General features: G+C 46.5%; 1 protein-coding gene across 1 annotated transcript in view; it reads left to right on the top strand.

The window, feature by feature from the left end:
- Nucleotides 1–22,773, top strand: part of SRCAP (Snf2 related CREBBP activator protein) — a 31,522-nt gene that overhangs the window by 5,077 nt on the left and 3,672 nt on the right. Inside the window, exons 7-31 of the mRNA XM_007452718.1 lie at nt 1,308–1,530; nt 1,646–1,923; nt 2,566–2,659; nt 2,798–2,887; nt 3,382–3,570; nt 3,660–3,988; nt 4,469–4,646; nt 5,550–5,686; nt 5,913–6,082; nt 6,199–6,391; nt 8,148–8,284; nt 8,373–8,559; nt 10,071–10,240; nt 10,660–10,925; nt 11,137–11,424; nt 11,945–12,109; nt 12,384–12,569; nt 12,787–13,053; nt 13,399–14,903; nt 18,042–18,307; nt 18,444–18,646; nt 20,407–20,576; nt 20,726–20,922; nt 21,018–21,132; nt 21,341–21,460. Of these exons, the coding sequence (XP_007452780.1) occupies nt 1,308–1,530; nt 1,646–1,923; nt 2,566–2,659; nt 2,798–2,887; nt 3,382–3,570; nt 3,660–3,988; nt 4,469–4,646; nt 5,550–5,686; nt 5,913–6,082; nt 6,199–6,391; nt 8,148–8,284; nt 8,373–8,559; nt 10,071–10,240; nt 10,660–10,925; nt 11,137–11,424; nt 11,945–12,109; nt 12,384–12,569; nt 12,787–13,053; nt 13,399–14,903; nt 18,042–18,307; nt 18,444–18,646; nt 20,407–20,576; nt 20,726–20,922; nt 21,018–21,132; nt 21,341–21,460 (6,123 nt within the window). The remainder of the gene's footprint in view (nt 1–1,307; nt 1,531–1,645; nt 1,924–2,565; nt 2,660–2,797; nt 2,888–3,381; nt 3,571–3,659; nt 3,989–4,468; nt 4,647–5,549; nt 5,687–5,912; nt 6,083–6,198; nt 6,392–8,147; nt 8,285–8,372; nt 8,560–10,070; nt 10,241–10,659; nt 10,926–11,136; nt 11,425–11,944; nt 12,110–12,383; nt 12,570–12,786; nt 13,054–13,398; nt 14,904–18,041; nt 18,308–18,443; nt 18,647–20,406; nt 20,577–20,725; nt 20,923–21,017; nt 21,133–21,340; nt 21,461–22,773) is intronic.

Raw genomic sequence — 22,773 nt, 5'->3', positions numbered from 1 at the left:
CTGGTGGGTAGCATGGTAGCAGGAATGATCAAAAGTTCTCCTTGGGAGAGTGGATAATTATTTCATGCAGCTCTGATGACGTTTCTGTTGTGTGCTGGACCTTTCAAGCATTGAGTTCTATGAGGAAGAGAGAAGTACAGTGGAAAAATATGGGTCCTGCATTTGGGGATTGCTAATAGGACTTCTTGACTCCACTTGGCCATCTGTCCTTTGCAGCCCATTCAGCATGCTTTTTCAAGTGTGTGCCATTTACCTGCTTAAATACCATCAAAGTTCTCGTTAACTGAATTGTTCTCATTTATTAAGTTGTAATTGTTTCTTTTTTTTTTAATATCATTTTGTTTATTTTCTTTTATCTTTTTGGGCTGTGTCAGGGTCTTTGTTGTGGTGCACAGGCTTCTCTCTAGTTGTGGTGTGTGAGCTTCTCTCTAGTTGTGACATGTGGGTTTTCTCTCTCTAGTTGTGGCTCCCGGGCTCCAGGGCACATGGGCTCTGTAGTTTGCAGCACGTGGGCTCTGTCATTGAGGCATGCGAGCTCAGCAGTCATGGTGCGCGGACTTAGTTGAACCACGGCATGTGGGATCTTAGTTCCCCAACCAGGGACCGAACCCATGTCCCCTGCATTGTAAGGGGGATTCTTTACCACTGGACCACCAGGGAAGTCCCTGTAATTATTCCTTAAGTGTTACCTGGTTTCTGTCTATATTTTCATTCTTGTATTCTGCCAGTTTCTTTTCTTTTCTTTTTTTTTTTTTTCGCGGTACGCGGGCCTCTCACTGTTGTGGCCTCTCCCGTTGCGGAGCACAGGCTCCGGATGCACAGGCTCAGTGGCCATGGCTCATGGGCCCAGCCGCTCCGCAGCATGTGGGATCTTCCCGGACCGGGGCATGAACCCGTGTGCCCTGCATCGGCAGGCGGACTCTCAACCACTGCGCCACCAGGGAAGCCCCCTTTTCTTCTTTCCACTTCAAACATTCTCTTGTATGTCCGTGGCCATTTACACATGCTTTTTCTGCTGCAGGGGATGCCTTTTTCCTCATCTTCACTTAGGGAACACCTACTTAATCTTTAAGATTCAGCTCCAGATACATTTTTAAGTCTTTCCCCACTGCCAGAGACTAAGCTGGCTCTTCTCTATCCTGTGCTTCCTTTCTGCTTTCCTCAGAAGCACCCTTAAGGTCATTTAGCTCTTCCCTCCTGAAAAGCCAGCCCAGAGCCTAGCACAGTGGAGGCTTCCCTAAATGTTGAGTAAGAATACGTGAGTAAAAGATTATCTTGGTGATCCCTCCATTTCATGCTTGTGTCAGGTGGTGCAATTCAAACAACAGTCCCGGCTTGAGGAAAAGCGGAAAAAAGCCCTGGACCTGCACCTGGACTTCATCGTGGGGCAAACTGAAAAGTATTCAGACCTTCTGTCTCAGAGCCTCAACCAGCCACTAACCTACAGCAAAGCTGGTTCCTCCCCTTGCCTTGGCTCTTCCTCAGCTGCCTCTAGTCCTCCACCCCCAGTTTCCCGGATGGATGATGAAGGTGTGTGTCCTCTTTAGCTCTGTTACTCTTCCTCATGTACCCTTTCCAGAGCTGAAAACCCACCCTGTGGCTTGCAGGGCCCCGTGGACTTTGTGACCTTGTTCTCCTGCTATAGATGGGGACTTCCAACCCCAAGAGGAGGAGGAAGAGGATGATGAGGAGACGATTGAGGTTGAAGAACAACAGGAAGGCAATGATGCAGAGACCCAGAGGCGTGAGATTGAGCTACTTCGACGTGAGGGAGAACTGCCACTGGAAGAGCTGCTCCGTTCCCTCCCCCCTCAGCTGCTAGGAGGGCCTTCCAGCCCCTCAGGAACCCCCTCATCTCATGATAGTGACACCCGAGATGGGCCTGAAGAAGGTGGTGAAGAAGAGTCCCCTCAGGTGTTGAAGGTATGGGCAGAAGGGGATAGAAGGTGGGTTCAGAGTGGGAGCAGAGGGAGAGCCTTAAGGACTGAGTTCTTCCGGTGTATAAGGTTGGTTGTGGTTTTTAGGAATCCTCCGTGGTCTGAGCAGTTGGGTTCTCATTTGAGGATGGATAGGAAAGAACCTGGGTTTGGGGCAAGTTACAGTGTGAGATGGCCAGATTTCTGATGCGTGGAAGAGTGTACTGTACTCTTAGAATTGCTGTGTGAGCTTGAAAAAAAACTTACTTTGGTCCTTGTCGCTGCTGTGAAATGGCCCTAATACTCACTTGCTGGTTTGTAGGTTCGGAGCTGAGATGGTAACCTTGAAGTCTCTTCTGGACCTAAGCTTTTTGTTTTTCCATGTGTCCGAGTGCATGGGGTTGGTGTTGGGGGCCTGTGTTTCTCTTCTAGCACTTTCACAGGTCCTCCACCGGGCAGTGGGGCCAGGATTTGGTAGCTGGTACTGAAATTGAAAACCCTTGATTGTATCCTTGCCCTGGGACGGTGTCAGTGGCAGCTGTCACTCAGTGGGACAGAGAAGCTATTCTGTGACATCTTATTCAACGTTATGTCTTTCTCTTGCTGCTCTAACCATAGGCCTTCTCCTTTTTCATCCTCTGCCAAACAGGTAAAGCCCCCACCCTCATCTGTCACACAGCGCAACAAACAGCCTTGGCATCCAGATGAGGATGATGAAGAGTTTGCTGCCAATGAAGATGAAGGTCAGGCCTGTTCTCAGTCCTGTTGCCTCTTACACCTTAAATTGTCTGGACCTAATATTTCAGACTTTCTTACCTCTTCCACTTGGACTGTGTTTTGAGCCTCTGTCCCCGTTGATCTTGGTTCATTCTCTTTCCTAGCGGAGGATGAAGAGGATACCATAGCAGCTGAGGAGCAGTTGGAAGGGGAGGTGGATCATGCCATGGAGCTGAGCGAGTTGGCTCGAGAAGGTGACACCAGACATTTTACTGAGTACCCACTTGGTGTCTCTGTGCAGAATGCCAGAGATAAAGAAATGAATAAGACACTCTTATTCCTTCTGGATATATTCCAGATCTAATGACAGAGACAGGTTTATAGATGGTTATAAGTAGAAAATTATGATTGGTTATGATGGAAGTTTGAACAAAGTGATGTGTGAGAGCTGAGTGGAGGGAAGAACTATTGGAAGAGGATAGTGGCCATGTTTGATCTGAACCTTAAAGGGGAGGTTCCTCAGATTGATGCTGTCTTTCCCAGTGGAAGGCAGGACCATCCACAGTTCTAGCCCACGTTACGGGGCTTGGCTGAAAATAGCTGCTGCTGAAAGTAAACTCTTTTGCCTCCCCTCAGACCTGGGCCTAGCAGTGTCTGTAGAAGCTGAGGTAAAATGAACTGGCACCACTCAGACCTCCCCTTCTTCCCCGTGAAGCATGTAAAGGCTTATCCTTCACTTCTCTTCCAGGTGAGCTGTCTGTGGAGGAGCTACTGCAGCAGTACGCAGGAGCCTATGCCTCTGATGCCTCTGCCCCAGGTTCTGGGAGTAGTGAAGAGGAAGATGAAGATGAAGTTGAGGCTAACAGCTCTGACTGTGAACCAGAGGGGGCCATAGAAGCTGCAGAGGCTACTCAAGAGGATAGTAGCAGTCAGTCAGGTGAATGTGTGGTCATGAGGCAAGAGCTGGGGAGGGCAAGACTGGAGGAGTAGGTTTGGTGAACACTAAGTCTTGATCTTGTGCTTTAGACTCTGCTGAGGAACAGAGTGAGGATGAGGAAGATGAACATTCAGAAGAGGAAGAAACAAGTGGGAGTTCGGAATCGGAGGAATCTGAGTCTGAGGAATCTGAGGAGTCGCAGTCACAGAGCCAAGCAGATGAGGAAGAGGAGGAAGATGATGACTTTGGGGTGGAGTACTTGCTTGCCAGGGACGAAGAGCGGAGTGAGGCAGATGGAGGCAGTGGACCTCCCACCCCAGGGCCCACTACCAGTCTGGGCCCTAAGAAAGAAATTACTGACATCGCTGCAGCAGCTGAAAGTCTCCAGCCCAAGGGTTATACCTTGGCCACTACCCAGGTATTTCCAGGCCCAAGCTTCTGCTTTCTCGTGTCTTTTTTTTTTTTTTAATTTATTAATTTATTTATTTATTTTTGGCTGCCTAGGGTCTTCGTTGCTGCGTGCGGGCTTTCTCTTGTTGCGGCGAGTGGGGGCTACTCTTCGTTGTGGTGTGCGGGCTTCTCATTGCAGTGGCTTCTCTCGTTGTGGAGCATGGGCTCTAGGCATGCGGGCTTCAGTGCTTGTGGCACTTGGGCTCAGTAGTTGTGGCTGGCGGGCTCTAGAGTGCAGGCTCAGTAGTTGTGGCACACGGGCTTCGTTGCTCCATGGCATGTGGGATCTTCCCGGACCAGGGCTCGAACCCATGTCCCCTGCATTGGCAGGTGGATTCTTAACCACTGCGCCACCAGGGAAGCCCCTGCTTTCTCATATCTTGACTCTCCTGTTTCTCAGTGACAGATTCCTCAATTCCATTGTGTTACCTCTCCTCCTACCTACTAGGTGAAGACACCCATCCCCCTGCTCCTACGGGGCCAGCTCCGGGAGTACCAACACATTGGGCTGGACTGGCTGGTTACTATGTATGAGAAGAAGCTTAATGGCATTCTTGCTGATGAGATGGGGCTAGGCAAGACGATCCAGACCATTTCCCTGCTTGCCCACTTGGCCTGTGAGAAAGGTAACTAGGCTGGACCCTTCTTGGGTCTCCCTTGGCCAGTTTCCTGGGAAGCTTATCTAATGACTTCAGCTGTAGCACGGTGAAACAGTCTCTTGGTGATAAGTAGCTTCATTGACTCTGGTCAATAACTGTATAGAGAGGTCATTGTAGGCACTAGGATTCCCCAACCGCGCCCCCCCCCCCCCAAATTTTGACCTAGTTGATTTACAATTTTCTGTTAGTTTCAGGGGGTACAGCAAAGTGATTTGGTTATACGTATGTATGTATGTATATGTTCTTTTTCAGATTCTTTTCCTTTTAGGTTATTGTAAGATACTGAATGTAATTCCCTGTGCTATGTAGTAAATTCTTTTTATCTAGTTTATATGTAGTAGTGTGTATCTGTCAATCCCATACGCCTAATTTATCCCTTCTCCCCTTTCCCTTTGGGTAACCATAATTTTGTTTTCTGTGTCTGTACGTCTGTTTCTGTTTTGTAAATAAGTTCATTTGTATTATGGTGCTAGGATTCTTAGGAAGGGCCATTAGGACAGAATCGTCAGGGTTTTATACCTGAGTTCCAGAACCCCAAAGTTTGTATTTCCTTACCATCTCTCATCTTTTTTAAAATTCCTCTGCCCCAGATCTCTCCGAATCTTACTTTATTTTTTAAAACTGAGGTATAATTAACATTTAACACTATATTTCAGATGTACAATATAAAGATTTGGTATGTGTATACACTGCAGAATGATCATCATAGTAAGACTAGTTAAGGTCCATCATCATACATAGTTACAAAACATTTTGTTTTTTCCTTTGGTGAGAACTTTTAAGATTTACTCTTAGTAATTTCACATGTGCAATACAGTATTATTAACTGCAGTCACCGTGTTGTACATCTCTCATTCTTTCGCTAAACAGGTAACTGGGGTCCCCATTTGATCATTGTCCCCACCAGCGTGATGCTGAACTGGGAGATGGAGCTGAAACGTTGGTGCCCCAGCTTTAAAATCCTTACTTACTATGGAGCCCAGAAGGAGAGGAAGCTCAAGCGGCAGGTTTGCTTCCCCATGTGATTGCTCCCTTCCCCTATTGATGTTTTCTATACTTTTAGGCCCTTTCCTCAAATGAGTTCCTTTCCCTTCCCTTTCTGTTACCCCATTCTTCTCCTGGGACTTTTCTCCTTTCTCCCAACATGATTTCTGTCCCTTGAAGATCTTAGGATGTCTTCTTTTTGCTCTTTCTTTTTACCCCACTTTCTGCTACTTTCTCCTGATACTGCAGGGCTGGACCAAGCCCAATGCCTTCCATGTGTGTATCACATCTTACAAGCTGGTGCTGCAGGACCACCAGGCCTTCCGCCGCAAGAACTGGCGCTATCTCATTCTGGATGAGGCTCAGAACATCAAGAACTTCAAGTCTCAGCGCTGGCAGTCATTGCTCAACTTCAACAGGTGGAGATGGAGATGTCTGAGATTCATGGGAGGGTTGACTTGGCCTGCCGGGTGGGATGCTTGGACAGTTGGGACTTTGCTGACCATCCTCCCTGTAATTCCCTGTCTCTTTGCAGCCAGAGACGCCTGCTCCTGACAGGAACACCCTTGCAGAACAGCCTCATGGAACTGTGGTCCTTGATGCACTTTTTGATGCCCCATGTCTTCCAGTCTCATCGCGAGTTCAAAGAATGGTTTTCTAATCCCCTAACTGGCATGATTGAGGGCAGCCAAGAGTACAATGAAGGTTTAGTCAAACGCCTTCACAAGGTAGGGCCTGTACCAGTTTGTCAAGGGCGTTGGGAATGGCAAGGAACTAAGGGCAATACCCAGAAAACCCTTAGGAAGAGGGAAGTCAGTGCTAGGCTGAATTTACCCAGTTGTCAAACTGCAGTGTTCCAGTGACTTAACTCATTGCCAGATTGAGTGACCTCATCTTAGTCATCATTCTGCTTGTTTTCTTTAATGGTGGCATTTCTGTTTTTATTCTTTGAGTAGAATGATAATGCTGATCAGTTCCTGGCTTGGGTTTCTCTTTACCTGACTTTCCACAATTACATATTTTTGTTGTGTTCTCTTTTTCTTTTATTTTTAAAATTTTTAAAATTTTTGGTCTTCTCTGGCTCCTCTTCCTTTGTCCAGTGTCCAGTTTTTAAATAACATCTCTCAGCATTCTGATCTTTTCTTTTGTCACCCAGTTTACTTATCTCATCGGCATACTGATTTATATAATTCCTTGACTCTTTAGACCACTCAACCTGTATTTAAATGTCTGATAATGTCTTTAATTGAAAGTTCCTCTTTTTTTGAAATTTTATTTATTTATTTTTGTTATATGCCCCCAACCCCTTTGACCCCCATCTGATGGACATTTTTATACAGAAAACAATAAAAATTTCCCTCTCAGGGCTTCCCTGGTGGCGTAGTGGTTGAGAGTCTGCCTGCCGATGCAGGGGACACGGGTTTGTGCCCGGGTCCGGGAAGATCCCACATGCCGTGGAGCGGCTGGGCCCGTGAGCCATGGCCGCTGAGCCTGTGCGTCCGGAGCCTGTGCTCCAATGGGAGAGGCCACAACAGTGAGAGACCTGCGTACCGCAAAAAAAATAAATAAATAAATTTCCCTCTCAGCTTGGTGCCTTCAGCCTGACATTTTTGGAATGCAAGGGGCATTTCCCTCTCTCCTTAGCCCCTGGGGCTCAGCCCTGCCTTGGCAGCTGTCGCCTACCCTGCCAGAAAGTTCCTCTTGAACTCACTCTGTTATAGGCCAAGCATCTCAAGCTTATAGCCTATTATTTCTACTCCATTTTGGTCAATCACACCATCAGTTTGGTAAATCAGACTATCAGTAGAAACCAAGATGTCTTCCTTAACTATACTTCCTCCTTTTTAAAGTTTTAAAATATTTTTAATATTGTTTGTTCCCACTTTATTGAGATATAATTGATATACAGCACTGTATAAGTTTGTGTATAACATGATTTGACTTACATACATCATGAAATGATTACCACACTAGATTTAGTGAAACTCTACCTCTTTATTTTCTCTTTTTTCACTTATTCCATGTCAACTTGATGACTGTGTCATATCAGATTTTATCTCCTGAGATCTCAGATTTGTCTTCGGTTTTCTATGCTGCTGTCAGTGCCACAGATTTTTCTCAGCTTCTTGGCTGGATTTACTTCACAATCTTGTAAATTTACAGTTACTCCTTGGAACTGTAGTTTGACTCATCCCTTCTGCTTAGTTAGTTGCTCTGTCCTCAGTGCCTTCTTTATCACTTCTTGTGTTGTGGTATTATCTTTATGTTCGTCTCTTTCATTATAATAAATTCCTTGAGAGGAAGGCTTGCATCTGATTCACCTTTGTGTGATTGGTTCCCGGCCTGCGGCATGGCTCCATGAGTGTTTACTGATGGGCTAAGCCAGCGCTCTGCTGGTCATCAGGCCAAGACCCAGGTAGAGGGTCTAGGCTGGGGTATAGTGCCCGCTGTTCTCCTGTCAGCCTCCTGCTTATTTGCTTTTAGGTTTTGCGGCCTTTTTTGCTGCGCCGAGTTAAGGTGGATGTTGAGAAGCAGATGCCCAAAAAATATGAGCATGTTATCCGCTGCCGGCTCTCCAAGCGCCAGCGCTGTCTCTATGATGACTTCATGGCACAGACCACGTAAGGGAGGACTGAGGTTGGGCCTGGGACCCTACAGTGGAGTGGAGGTGACTATCAAGATGTCCCATTTATTTCTCCTTTCTCTCAGAACTAAGGAGACACTAGCCACGGGCCATTTCATGAGCGTCATCAACATTTTGATGCAGCTGCGAAAAGTCTGCAATCATCCAAACCTGTTTGACCCTCGACCCGTTACCTCCCCCTTCATCACTCCAGGCATCTGTTTCAGCACCGCCTCTCTGGTGCTAAGGGCCACTGATGTCCACCCTCTCCAGGTAAGCTGTTGCCTCCAAGGTTATTGGCCCTACCCAACCCTGCACCTCTTTTCTTTATGCTGGAGTCTGACCTTTTGCATACTTACTTGCCCTGTCACCTCAGCATTATTCCAGTTTCATTGTTTTCTAACTGTGTCACTTTGGGCAAGCTAATTATTAACCTTTAACCCTAAATTGGCTTGCCCTTCAAAACTGGGGTTATAAGGCCTATTCTGCAGTATGTTTGTGAGAATTTTGTTAATATTTTTAGAATTGCCTGGCATATTAATAATGCTTAAATATTTTAACTATTTCTAAGCATATGGTACAGTGGCACTAAGTACATTCACGTAGTTGTACAGCCATCACTATCATCCATCTTCAGAAATATTTTCATCTTTCTAAACTGAAACTTCATACACATTAAATAATAACTCCCCATTCTCCCTCTATTCCCAGCACCTGGCAGCCACCATTCTACTTTCTGTCTCTATAAACTTACTCTTCTAGGTACTTCATGTATGTGTGATCATACAGTATTTGTCCTTTTGTGACTGGCATATTTACTTAGTAGAATGTCTTCAAGCATGTGTAAGGATTTCCTTGGTTGGGTAATATTCTATTGTACATGTTCTTGTGTATGTGTATACATGTATGTGAGTATGCACATGTATACATTTACATACATAGAAACAAATACCACGTTTATCTGTTCATCAATGGACACTGCAGTTGTTTCCACCTTTTGGTTACTGTGAATAATGCTGCTGTGAGCATAGGTGTACAAATATGTGTTTAAGTCCCTACTTTCAATTCTTCTGGGTATATATACCCAGAAATGGAATTGCTGCATCATATGATTATTCTATTTTTAATTTTTTGAGCAACCGCTATACTGTTTTCCATAGCAGCTGCACTATTTTACATTCCTACCAGCATTTTGCAAAGGTTCTGAGTTCTCCACATCATTGCCAACACCTGTTTTCTGTTTTTTTGATAACGGCTGTCTCAGTAGGTGAGGTGGTGTCTCATTGTGATTTTGATTTCCCTCATGATTAGTGATGTTGAACATCTTTTCACGTGCTTATTGTATATTTTCTCTGGAGAAATGTCTGTTTGAGACCTTTGCCAATTTTTAATTTTTAATTTTTTTTGGCCACGCTGTGGGGCTTGTGGGATCTTAATTCCCCAAGCAGGGCTCGAACCTGGTCCCTCAGCAGTGAAAGTGCAGAGTCTAACCACTGGACTACCAGGAAATTCCTGCCAGTTTTTAAATTGGATTGTTTGTTTTTTTTGTTGAGTTGTAGGCCTTTGTGTGTTCTGGATGTTAGCCTCTTACCAGATACATGATTTGCAAATAATTTTGGTCCTAGTCTGTGGGTTGCCTTTTCACTTTATTAATAGTGTCTTTTGATGCAGTCTAATTTATCAGTTGTTTTCTTTTGTTGTCTGTGCTTTTGGTGTGATATCCAAGAAATCATTGCCAAATTGGCTCCTTTGACACTATGCTCTTGTGTTCCTTCTTATGTCAGCGGATAGACATGGGTCGATTTGATCTCATTGGCCTGGAAGGTCGTGTCTCTAGATATGAGGCCGACACATTTCTACCCCAGCACCGCCTTTCCCGCCGGGTTCTGCTAGAGGTAGCTACTGCTCCGGACCCCCCACCCCGGCCCAAGCCAGTCAAGATGAAGGTCAACAGGTACCAGGGCCGAGGAATAAGGAAGTGGGTTCCTAGAAAAAAGTGGCTGCAGCTGGCTGGGGGGAATTGGGGTGGAAAGGAAAGAGTTGGAGGCTAGGCTGGAATGTTCATATGGATGGATGAAAAATACTTGGAGGAATCGGGGGATAGAATAACCAGAAGATGGTTTTGGGAGAGGCCCTTGTGTTTGTCACTGATTTTTTTTCTCCCTCCTCTCTCTGCTTCGTGCTTTTTCTTTTTTCTTTTTTTGCTTTGTGCTTTTTGGTTATCGTATTTCTTTTCCTCTTTCTCCATTGGGTCTTACCTTTCCCTCTTTGGCTTTTATAATCTGTTTTTCTGCCTCATCTTCCTTATTAATTTCTTTTCCTACTCTTCACTCTCTCTCCTTCCCTACCCATCCCCTTGTTTTTTCCTTGTAGGATGCTGCAGCCAATGCCCAAGCAAGAAGGCCGGACAGTGGTGGTGGTGAACAGTCCACGGACTCCCCTGGGCCCTGTCCCAGTCCGACCCCCTCCAGGCCCTGAGCTCTCAGCCCAGCCCACCCCTGGCCCAACCCCCCCAGTGCTGCCAGCACCACTGATGGTGTCGGCCTCGCCTTCTGGGCCCCCACTCATTCCGGCATCCCGGCCTCCTGGCCCTGTTCTTTTGCCCCCACTGCAGCCAAACGGTGGGCCTCTTCCCCAGGGTGAGTTCCAAGGGAGCCAGGATGCTGGGGGATACTTCAGGCAGATTGTTCGGATTGGGGGAGAAGTAATGAAATTAGTGTTTGAAGAGCTGGGTTGGAGACAGGGGTGTGGTGTTTGATGGGCTACAAGGGATTATGTATGGAGGTTTCTAGGACCAGGCTGAGACTTTAGTCAAGGTATATCTGACAGGTGTTTGCTTTGTGTTTACAGTGATGCCATCCCCTCTGGGGGTCTTGAGTGGGACCTCACGACCTCCCACACCAACCCTATCCTTGAAGCCGGCCCCACCTGCTCCTGTTCGCCTGAGCCCTGCCCCGCCCCCAGGCTCCTCCAGCCTGTTAAAGCCCCTTACCGTGCCACCAGGCTATACCTTCCCTTCTGCTGCTGTCACCACCACTTCTACCACCACAGGCACGGCTCCCACCACGGCAGTGCCAGCTCCTACTCCTGCTCCACAGCGCCTCATCCTGTCTCCCGATATGCAAGCTCGCCTGCCCTGTAAGTTCCCAGGGCTCTGTGAGGGTGAAGGACTTGAGATGGGAGGAAAGCCTATATGCCATGGAGCTGGAGAGGAAAAGCTCAGGACCATGAATGTATCACGGTGGCTAACACATATTAGGTATTTTGCCAGGCATTGGTAATTCATAATCAAGTAAGAGCCCTCAAGTAGTTCACAGTCTCTAGTTGGGGAGATGATCCATAGATGAATAAATAGTGGTAAGCCTAGCAGTAGAAAATGATTTGGGGGTAAAAGGGCAGTGTAGAGGAGGCAGGTGGTGATTAGCTCAGTATGGTGGAAAGCTGTTAGAGGATGTGGAGATTGCAAAGCAAACAGGTGGGATTGGAAGGAGTAGCATGTCAAAAGCTCAAAGGCTGTAGATGGAGGCTAAGCTTATTGGAACATGGTAAGTTGAGGGGGAGGGTTGGAGAAACTGGAGACTTGTGCCTCATGAAGGTCTGTGAAGTGAGTTTGAGCAGAGTGAGCCCCATGTACATTAAGCCTCTTCTTTATTCATAGCAGGTGAAGTGGTCAGCATCGGGCAGTTAGCCTCACTGGCACAACGGCCAGTGGCTAGTACAGGGGGAAGCAAACCTCTCACCTTCCAAATCCAGGGCAACAAGCTGACTTTGACTGGTGCGCAGGTGCGCCAGCTTGCTGTGGGGCAGCCCCGCCCGCTGCAAAGTAGGTAAAACCCACCCCCTGTCCTGCCTTTTTCCTCCTCTTCTTTGTCCCTTTGTTTTTGTGGTTCTTTTCAGATGTCAGCCTTTATGTTTCTTTCCCTGCCTTTTGGTGGGTGGGGCCAAGGGGAATGGTTGGAGGGGGTCTTTTGATCAAGATAGGTATGAGTTTATTCTGGAGAAGTTATTCCCTCTTCGTTCTTTCTCTCTTCTCTTGCCTCTGCCCTCCTCCGGCTGATAGCTGCTTCTTTCTTTCTTTCTCTCTTCCCTTAACCCAGGGAATGTGGTGCACCTGGTGTCAGCAGGGGGGCAGCACCACCTCATCAGCCAGCCTGCCCATGTGGCCCTCATCCAGGCCGTGGCCCCGACCCCTGGCCCTACCCCTGTCTCTGTGCTGCCTTCTTCGACCCCCAGCACCACCCCTGCCCCCACTGGCCTCAGCCTTCCGCTTGCTGCTAACCAGGGTGAGGCTTCTGGCCTTCCTACTTACTTAGCCCTGCTGGCCTTGGTCCTTCCAGGCATGCCCTGGGCTACTGTCTGTCTAGCCTTCCCTCAGTGTTGTTTTCCTTTGCCAGTATCTCTGATATCTGTCTGCTACCCTCTCCTGCCCTTGGACTTCTTCCATCCTTTGGGTCTCTTGTTTCTTTTCTACCTTCTCCTCAATCTAGCTTCCTCTTGCAGTGCCACCAACCATGGTGAATAATACAGGCGTGGTGAAGATTGTAGTGAGACAGGCCCCTCGGGATGGACTGACTCCTGTTCCTCCGTTGGCCCCAGCACCCCGGCCTCCGAGCTCTGGGCTTCCAGCTGTGTTGACTCCACGCCCCACATTAACCCCTGGCCGGCTACCCACACCTGCTCTGGGTACTGCCCGGGCTCCCATACCCACGTCCACTCTGGTGAGGCCACTTCTCAAGCTGGTCCACAGTCCTACGCCTGAAGTCAGTGGTGAGTTCAGGTGGCTGAGGCCACAAATTTTTGTCAGGAATGGAGATAGGGTGGCCCAGAGGGTTTCTAAGTCACAATAGATCTTTTCGTTATCAGTATACTGATTTGCATTAGCCCCCAAAATGGTCTGCTGAGCCCTTGCCTAATTCCAAGATACATAAGTTGGAACTTTGGAGGGAAAGGAAATGTTAAATTGTTAGATTCCTTGAATCTTTGATCTCATGGGGTGGGAGTGAAGGTCTTCTGGGAAACAGGTGAAGCTTGGGGGTAAGGGAAGGGGTGGGACAGGGTAATAGAAGGAGCAAGAAAAGAATTTGGGGGCTAACTTATCCTCTGTCTCCACAGCTTCAGCACCCGGAGCTGCTCCCTTGACCATCTCTTCTCCTCTCCCCGTGTCATCCTCACTCCCCGGGCCAGCCTCTTCTCCAATGCCAGTTCCCAACTCCTCTCCCCTTGCCAGTCCTGTGTCTTCTACAGTCCCAGTTCCAGTATCATCTTCACTCCCCATCTCTGTCTGCACAACGCTTCCATCCCCAGCCTCAGCTCCACTCACCATCCCCATCTCAGCCCCCTTGCCTGTTTCGGCTTCAGGCCCAGCTCTGTTGACTAATGTGACTCCAACACTGACACCTGTTGTCTCAGCGGCTCCTGGACCTCCCTCTTTGGCACCAGTTGGGGCTTCTCCATCAGCGTCAGCCTTGACTCTAGGTTTGGCCACAACTCCATCCCTGTCCCCATCTCAGGCACCTGGTCACCCTCTGTTGTTGGCTCCAGCCTCTTCACATGTTCCAGGGTTGAACTCAGCCGTGGCCTCAGCATGTTCACCTGTGCTGGTGCCGGCTTCTGCTCTGGCCAGTCCTTTTCCAGCAGCATCAAATCCAGCTCCAGCTCAGGCTTCCCTTTTGGCTCCAGCACCTACTGCATCTCAGGCTCTAGCCACCTCTCTGGCTCCCATGGTGGCTCCACAGACAGCAATCCTGGCTCCTCCAGCTCCTTCTCTGGCTCCTCTTCCAGTCCTGGCACCATCACTAGGTCCTACTCCTGTACTGGCTCCATCGCAGACTTCGGTTCCACTTCTGGCTTCATCATCTACTCCAGGAACTCCTTTAGCCTCAGCTTCCTCGCTGGTACCAGCCCCAGCTCCTGTGTTGGCTCCATCATCAGCTCAAACTATGGTACCAGCCCCGGTTCCGTCACCTCTCCCGAGTCCGGCTTCTACGCAGACACTGGCTTTACCCCCAGCTTTAGCATCCACTCTTGGCGGATCGTCTCCATCTCAGACACTCTCTTTGGGAACTGGGAACCCCCAAGGTTCTTTTCCAGCTCAGACATTGTCATTGACTCCAGCAGCATCCCTAGTACCAGCTCCAGCCCAGACACTGTCTTTGGCACCGGGACCACCACTGTGTCCATCTCAGACGCTGTCTTTGGCTCCAGCACCCCCTCTGGCTCCAGTTTCTCCAATGGGCCCGGCCCCAGCTCACACACTGAGTTTGGCTACGGTGTCGTCATCTGCTTCAGTCCTGGCCCCAGCTTCAGTGCAAACACTGACCTTGAGCCCTGCCCCAGTGCCGGTGCCCACCTTGGGCCCAGCGGCAGCTCAGACTCTGGCACTGGCCCCAGCCTCAACACAGGCCCCAGCTTCCCAGGCATCTTCCCTCGTGGTTTCGGCAACCGGTGCCGCTCCCTTGCCTGTCACCATGGTATCCCGGCTGCCTGTTTCCAAGGATGAGCCTGAGACACTGACATTACGCTCTGGTCCCCCCAGCCCTCCCTCCACTGCTACCTCGTTCAGTGGTCCCCGACCTCGACGCCAGCCCCCACCACCACCTCGTTCCCCTTTCTATCTGGTAAGTTTTACTGCCTCAAAGGAGAGGGAACAGGAAATTGAATTTCTTTGGAGTGTTGCTACAGAGTGGATGGAACAAAATAATGTCACCTTTATCTTGATAAATTACGAAGCCTAGTTTTGTGGACCTAATACTTGAATGTCACTGGACAAAGCCCTTCCCTGGGCCTTTACTCTTATCTGTAAAATGGGAAGAATAATCCATGTCCTACTTTTCACAGAGGAAGTAATTGAGGACATAATGTGCTTTTAAAACTATTAATCACTGATGTGTTCAAGGCTTTCTTGTTACATTTGGTCTCTTTGGTTCTTGCTTACTCTTTCGAGTTAGTGTTGGCATCTAATTGCCCCATTTTACAGATGAAACTAGCCTACTAAATGATGTTTTAAAATTTATACAACTTGTGAGAACACAGATGTGCTGGCTCCATTGCTTTCTCTTCTTCCCCACAAGAGGCAGTCCTCAGAGACAGGAGGATTTTTCTCAGTTGCTAAAACTGTCACCATTAAGTGTTTGAACTTCTAGGGGAGAAAGGACACCACGGAATACAGTTCCCTAAAGATTATGAGCGTTTGACTTTGACGGTCATTTGCTGTAGTTTTTTACCTCCATGGTGATTAAGTGGGAAATAAAAAGAACTCTGTCCCTTGATGAGCTTTCTGGTAGCCATTTTTTTCTATCATATATATAGTTGTATATATATTTGGTTAAATAAAAGTTGCAACTCAGAGTAAGTAACCCAGGACCTAATAATGAGAAAGATCTAGTGAGTCCTTCCAGGCCCTCTTGTCTTTTTCTCACTCTGGTAATAGAGCTGCTGCTTATTCTCGGCCCCAGTCCCCCACCCTCCATCTTTGCCACTTGCTTCCACCTTTGGTCTTTCTCTAATGCTGCCAGGTTGGTCTGGCTTTTTGGAAGTAGAGAGAGGAGAGCCTAGATCTTAGCCCAAGGGTGCAACCCCATGGTCTGTGTTAAATTTTCATTGCTCTGCAAGTAGGTAGCAGCTTCTTGATACTTTTTCTTTAAACAGTTTGAGATATAAATCACATACCATACAGTTCACCTATTTAAACCATACAGTTCATTGGCTTTTAGTATATTCACAGTTATGCAACCATGACAACAATCAACTTTAGAACATTTTCATTGCCCTAAAAAAAAGAAACCCCACACCCTTAACCATCATCCCTGACCTTTCCATCCCTCCTAGCTCTAAGTAACTTGTATCTGTAGATTTACTTATGGAGTCATATACGGTTTTTTGTGACTGGCTTCTTTTACTTAATATTTTTGAGGTTCATCCATGTTATGCTATAACTGACATATATAAATGTATACATATTAGTACTTCATTTTTTAAAAATTGTTGAATAATATGCCATTGTATGAATATACCACATTTTATATATCTATACATCAGTTGATTGGGGGACATCTGGTTTGTTTCTTCTTTTTGGCTGTTATGAATAATGCTGCTGTGAACATTCATGTATAAGATTTTGTATCTTTTCATATGTGTTCAGTTATATTGGATGTAAATTTAGGAGTGGAATTAACTGGGTTATGGTAACTATGTTTGACTGTTTGAGGAACTGACAAACTGTTTTCCAAAGTGGCTGTACCATTTTACATTCCCACCAGCGCTTGTGAGGGTTCCAGGTTGTCTACATCTTTGCCAAAAACTTGTTATTATTTGTCTTTTTTGATTATAGCCATCCTAGTGGGTTTGAAGTGGTATCTTGTGGTTTTTAAATATTTATTTGGTTGCGCCGGGCCTTAGTTGCAGTGGGGGGCTCCTTAGTTGTGGCTCCAGGGCACTGCAGTTGCAGCTCGCCAGCTCCTTAGTTGTGGCATGCAAACTCTTAGTTGAGGTATATGCATATGGGATCTAGTTCCCTGACCAGGGATCGAACCTGGGCCTCCTGTATTGGGAGCACAGAGTAGAGTCTTATCCACTGCACCACCAGGGAAGTCCCTTTTGTGGTTTTGATTTGCATTTTCCTGATGACTAATGATGTTGAGCATCTTTTCAGTGGTTGTTAGCCATTTGTATATATTCTTTGAAGAAACGTCTATTCAGATCCTTTCCCTTTTTTAATTGGGTTATTTTATTCTTTTCCCTTTTGTTATTGAGTTGTAAGAGTTCTTTATTCTGGATACAAGTTCTTTTTCAGGTAGATGATTTGCAAATATTGTCTCCTTTGCTGCTACTTAATGAGAGCTGGCCTTAATGATTTTTCCCTCTGCTAGGATGCTTTCCTTCCTCACTTAGACCACCAGGAGCCAAGAGGTCAAGCTTAAGGTAGCAGTCAGGAAGGGAGATTTGGGACACTGCTTTTTTTCAGGACCATCTTGTAGGGTCCAGTCTCCTTCATTATTTGTTCATTCTAATAACATATTTATTGAAAGCCTACTTTGTGCCAGATACTGAGTTGGATACTGGATGATTACAGTGAGGGGCTTACAGTTTAGTGGGTAGAAGATGTTAATCAAAGAATCCTATACATGTAAAACTACAAGTGTGATAAGTGCTTCAAAAGAGTTAGGTGGGTTTATAGCCTGTGAAACTGGAAGCACAAAGATGGGAAAGGACTGGGTCAAAGTCACACAGGTATCCTGTCAGCCAGGGCACTCCCCTTTTCTCTCTCGGGGTTACCTAGATGTCTGGTTAGCTGTTCCCATCCCACCCCATTCCAGTCTGACCTTTGACAAAAACCTGCCATGGATTTGATTAGCCTCTCTGTATCCTGGTCAGTGATTTGAGGAGGGATTTTAATAATTGTTTTGGTCTACTGCAAGAAGATAAATTAACTTGGATATTCTGGATTTAAGTGTTATATGGGTAAACTCACGCAAATCATCCATTCTATAAGTTTGTCAAACGTGGATCTTAATTTTGAATATTCAGGCACCTGCTTTGGTAGCGTACAGGGAAGATCAGTTTTCTTTTGCGGAGAAGTTATTTCATTTAATATTGGGAAAAGAATAACTCCCATTATTGGCAATTTGGAAGAACTAAAATAGTGTATTGTTGAATCTTATGGTTTCCACAGATTATGTTTAATTCTGGGAGGAACTGACAGATTTTCTATAAGGACGCTGATCACTTTTTCTGTGTTTTTCTCCTCTTATCCTCAGGACTCTCTGGAGGAAAAGCGGAAGCAGCAGCGGTCTGAACGCCTGGAACGGATTTTCCAACTTAGTGAGGCTCATGGGGCCCTGGCACCCGTGTATGGGACTGAAGTCTTGGATTTCTGTACCCTGCCCCAACCTGTTGCCAGCCCCATCGGCCCTCGTTCTCCTGGCCCCAGCCACCCCACCTTTTGGACTTATACCGAGGCTGCCCGCCAGGCTGTACTGTTTCCCCAGCAACGACTAGACCAGCTGTCAGAAATCATTGAGAGGTTGGCAGGGCTAAGTGCTAATGGGAAGTGGGTCTGGGGGCCTCTGAGTGGATATAGGGGTTAGGGCTGGTAAAGGTGCTAACTTCTGGGGCCATTCAGAGTTCCATATTTTATACTGCTTGCCTTCTTTTTACAGGTTCATCTTTGTCATGCCTCCTGTGGAGGCACCTCCCCCTTCCTTGCACGCCTGCCACCCACCTCCTTGGCTGGCCCCTCGTCAGGCAGCCTTCCAGGAGCAATTGGCTCGTGAGCTCTGGCCCCGAGCTCGTCCTTTGCACCGTATTGTGTGTAACATGCGTACCCAGTTTCCTGACCTGAGGCTTATCCAATATGATTGCGGTGAGTTCTTTGGCCAGTGAGGGTCTCTTGACCTCTTTTCTTGTCTTAGCCTGAAGATTGTTATATCAAAGGGATGCTGTACATAAGGTCTCTGGATTTCATTAAACATTAGATAGTCTTTTAGGTTATGCTTCTGGGTGAGATGAAGAAATGTGGGCCTCATGATAGATTCTTGGCATTCATGAATTTGACTTTGATGAAAGTTGAAAATGTTTGCTAACTCATTTATTCAGTGATTATTTTGTGAACATGTTACATCATTTGGGATACAATGGCAAATGACATAGCACAGCATGGAGTTTTCAGATTTATGGGGAAAGGTGTGCGGTGGTATAAGACTGCACAGTAAATAGTAGATTTGGGGGAATTCCCTGGTGGTCCAGTGGTAGGACTCCACGCTTTCACTGCTGAGGGCACAGGTTCCATCCCTGGTTGGGGAATTAAGATCTTGTAAGCCACGTGGCCAAAAAAAAAAGTAAATAGTAGATTTTGTTTTGGGGAAAGATTTGAACAAGGATGCTTGTCTTTTGAATAGAATCTTATTGGTTAGAAGAAATTTGGCTGCAGGTAACAGAAAACCAACCAACGGTGGCTTAAACCACAAGATCATTTATTGTTTACTAAATGAGAAATGCCGAGAATGGTGGTATATGGCTGGGTCAGCAGCTTAGTGGTATCTTCGTGGACCCAGGACTTTACCTACTATCCTTAGCTTTTATCTTTTTATTCTCATGGTTATTTCTTCATGGTCTTAAGATGGCTGCTATAACTCCAGGGGGCACACCAATGCTCCAAGCAGGAAGCAAGGGGTTTGAAATAAAACACCCGCAAGTCTTTCATTTTTTTCTGGGAAAGAAAACCTTCCCAGTTGACTTTGATTTAAAATTCATTGGCTCAGATTGGGCCATATGCCCATCCTTAGAGTAATCACTGACAAAGGGAAAAAGGAACTGTGGCTTATTTAGAACAATAACGATTCATCTTCTGGGGTTGGTTTCGGGTGCGCCTTCTGTGGGAATCAAGGGATCTCTGCCAGGTGTCCATAGGATTAATCGGGTTCTGTTAACCGAGAATGGCTGTTGGAGAGTAGCGAATAGTTTCTGCCACAGCTGTGCACAGGTATTTCTATAGTAATATGTTTGCAGATTTCTTAAATGTCTTAGAACATAAGAAAGTCAGCAGAATTTTTATTAATATGTGTTCAATAAATATTTTAGTAAAAAGATAATTTTATAATATTTGAAACCATTCAGAATAGGTGAATTGAAAGTCTTTGTTAAAAGTGTTCAAACTGATGGAATCACTGTTTTCGTGTTTGATGGGAGGTTAAACTAGATAACCTCATAAGATCCTGCCTCTCTGGTTCTTATCTCAGTGACCTTCCATCCAAGTGAGCTATGACATCAATGGATTTGTTGATGTTTATCTTGTGAATGGCTTGTGCTGCAGCTGGTATAACTCAGTGTAGTACTTGAAGGTCTTTTCTTGCTCATACACCATTGAGGATTTCTTTTTTCCCCCTGAGGGTCTGTATTACCCTACCCCTAGTTAGACTGAAAGAAGTCAGATCCAAGACAGGAGCAGACTGAAGAGGAAGAACCCTTAAGGGAAGAAAATATATAAAGTTAAATATTTTTTATTCCCCTGGGTTGATCGAAACCCTGGCGTAAAACTTGATCTTTCAACTACACAGGCTTCCAGTGCTGTTTTTCCCACTCCAGTTTATAGCTAGCTCCCTGTACCCCTTCATATCTCTTTAGGAAAGTTGCAAACGTTGGCAGTGCTGTTGCGACAGCTCAAGGCGGAGGGCCACCGGGTGCTCATATTCACCCAGATGACCCGAATGCTGGATGTGTTGGAGCAGTTTCTCACATACCATGGCCACCTCTACCTGCGTCTGGATGGGTCTACTAGAGTTGAACAGAGACAGGTAACCCAGGCATCTCTGGCCCTTAGAGGCTCGCCTCAGCTCTGTCTCCTTTTTCCAGGGCTCAGAGTCCCAGGAGGGGCCCCCACTAAGCCTTGGTGTGTTTTTGGGGATATGTCTCCCAATACTATCTTTTTTTCCTTTTCCTCTAGGCCTTGATGGAACGATTCAATGCAGACAAACGCATATTCTGCTTCATCCTTTCAACTCGGAGTGGGGGTGTGGGCGTGAACCTGACGGGGGCAGACACTGTTGTTTTTTATGACAGCGACTGGAATCCTACCATGGATGCTCAGGCCCAGGATCGCTGTCACCGAATTGGCCAGACCCGAGATGTCCACATATATAGGTATTGCCTAGTCTCCCCTTACCTTACTTTCCCTTTGCTAATAGGGTTTTATTGATGTATTTGGCTGTTTATACATGTCCTTTATCACGCCCTAGGCTTATCAGTGAACGGACAGTGGAAGAGAACATCCTAAAAAAGGCAAACCAGAAGAGAATGTTGGGAGACATGGCAATTGAGGGAGGCAACTTCACCACAGCCTATTTTAAACAGGTACTAAGATCTTCCAGTCTGTGCAAGAGAGAACTGCTATGCCTGTAGGAGTTACTACTGCTTATTAAAAAGGATGTTTTGGCCTCCACAGATCTGCCTCTTCAACTAGTGGTGCTTCTGATACTACTAAGAGCTATCAGCTTCATAGCTATAGACCTGGGACCAACGTTCCGTTGGCTCTGACACTTTTCATATGTTCTTTCCAAAGCAGACCATCCGAGAGCTGTTTGATATGCCTCTGGAGGAACCATCTGGCTCATCTATACCCTCTGCCCCTGAAGATGAGGAAGAGACTGTGGCCAGCAAGCAGACCCATATCCTGGAGCAGGTGAAAAAAGAGTGGGCAGGGACTTCACTGGCCATCCAGTGGTTAAGACTCTGTGCTTCCACTGCAGGGGGCACGGGTTTGATCCCTGGTCAGGGAACAAAGATCCCGCCGCAGAAAAAGAATGGGCAGTCCCTAGAGTAGAGCTAATGGTTGCAGTGTGTGTTGTCTCTCAGTCTTTTGAGTTTGTCCAGGGGGAAAGAACTATTTCTGCTGCTTCCCAGATTACAGTTGGCCTTTGATAGTTGTGAGTAGATTGCTTATTGGTTCACATGATTTCATAGATAGAACACAGGATATGGAGTCCACGGTTCTAGGTTTGAGCTCCAACAGTGCTTCTTTTTTTTTTTTGGCGGTACGTAGGCCTCTCACTGTTGTGGCCTCTCCCGTTGCGGAGCACAGGCTCCGGACACGCAGGCTCAGCGGCCATGGCTCATGGGCCCAGCCGCTCCGCGGCACGTGGGATCCTCCCGGACCGGGGCAGGAACCCGTGTCCCCTCCATCGGCAGGTGGACTCTCAACCACTGCACCACTAGGGAAGCCCCAACAGTGCTTCTTAATAGTGTTCATTAAGCCACATCCATTTAATCTTCTGAGCCTCACTTCCGACTTTTCAGAAATGCTAAATTAGAAGGAAGTAACTGAAGGTTAAATAGCATAGTGGATGTAAGAAGTGCTTTGTATATGGTGTAAAACTCTCATTTCCCAAACATTAATGCATACTAGAATCACTTGGAAGGCTTTGAAAAAGATTGATTCCTGGGTCCCATCTCATATTCTACTTAAATCATGATTTTGAGTGGTGAGGTCTGGGCATTTGTATTTTTTCAGAAGTAGACAGATGTTTAGGAACTGTAGGTGTGGGTTATCATGGAGAAATTTTCCCCTACCAAGTGCCTTCCTCTCATGCTCTAGGCTACTTCCCTCAGTGACTTTGGTGTGATCTCCCTGGATATTCATCTCAGGGGAATGATCATATGTTAATCTGTTGTCATGAGGCATCTCAGTGCAAAAAAGAATTGTGGATTATTTTGTATTCAAAACTTCTGGGATTGCTTTTTTAAAGAGATTTGAGGCTTACTTGAATGGAAAGTAAGTGGAACTAGAGGTCTCTAAAACAGTTATTTTGTCCCTGGTGGCACTCCTGGTTGAATCTGTTCCATTCTTTGTGGACCACTGTGTTGCTTTGGTAATTTGGGGGGCCCAGAAGAGAGTTGAGTTCTGATGTAAATCTGGTTTGGTGTAAATGTGGCCTCAAACATTTGCCAGAATCAAATCACAGGATGTAAAGTTCTTTAATTCTTATTTATTCTTCC

The sequence above is a fragment of the Lipotes vexillifer genome, unplaced genomic scaffold, assembly GCF_000442215.2.
Source record: "Lipotes vexillifer unplaced genomic scaffold, Lipotes_vexillifer_v1.1 scaffold426, whole genome shotgun sequence".
Classification (NCBI taxonomy): domain Eukaryota; kingdom Metazoa; phylum Chordata; class Mammalia; order Artiodactyla; family Lipotidae; genus Lipotes; species Lipotes vexillifer.
The sequence above is the reverse complement of the archived record's forward strand: the minus strand, read 5'-3'. Positions and strand labels throughout refer to the sequence as shown.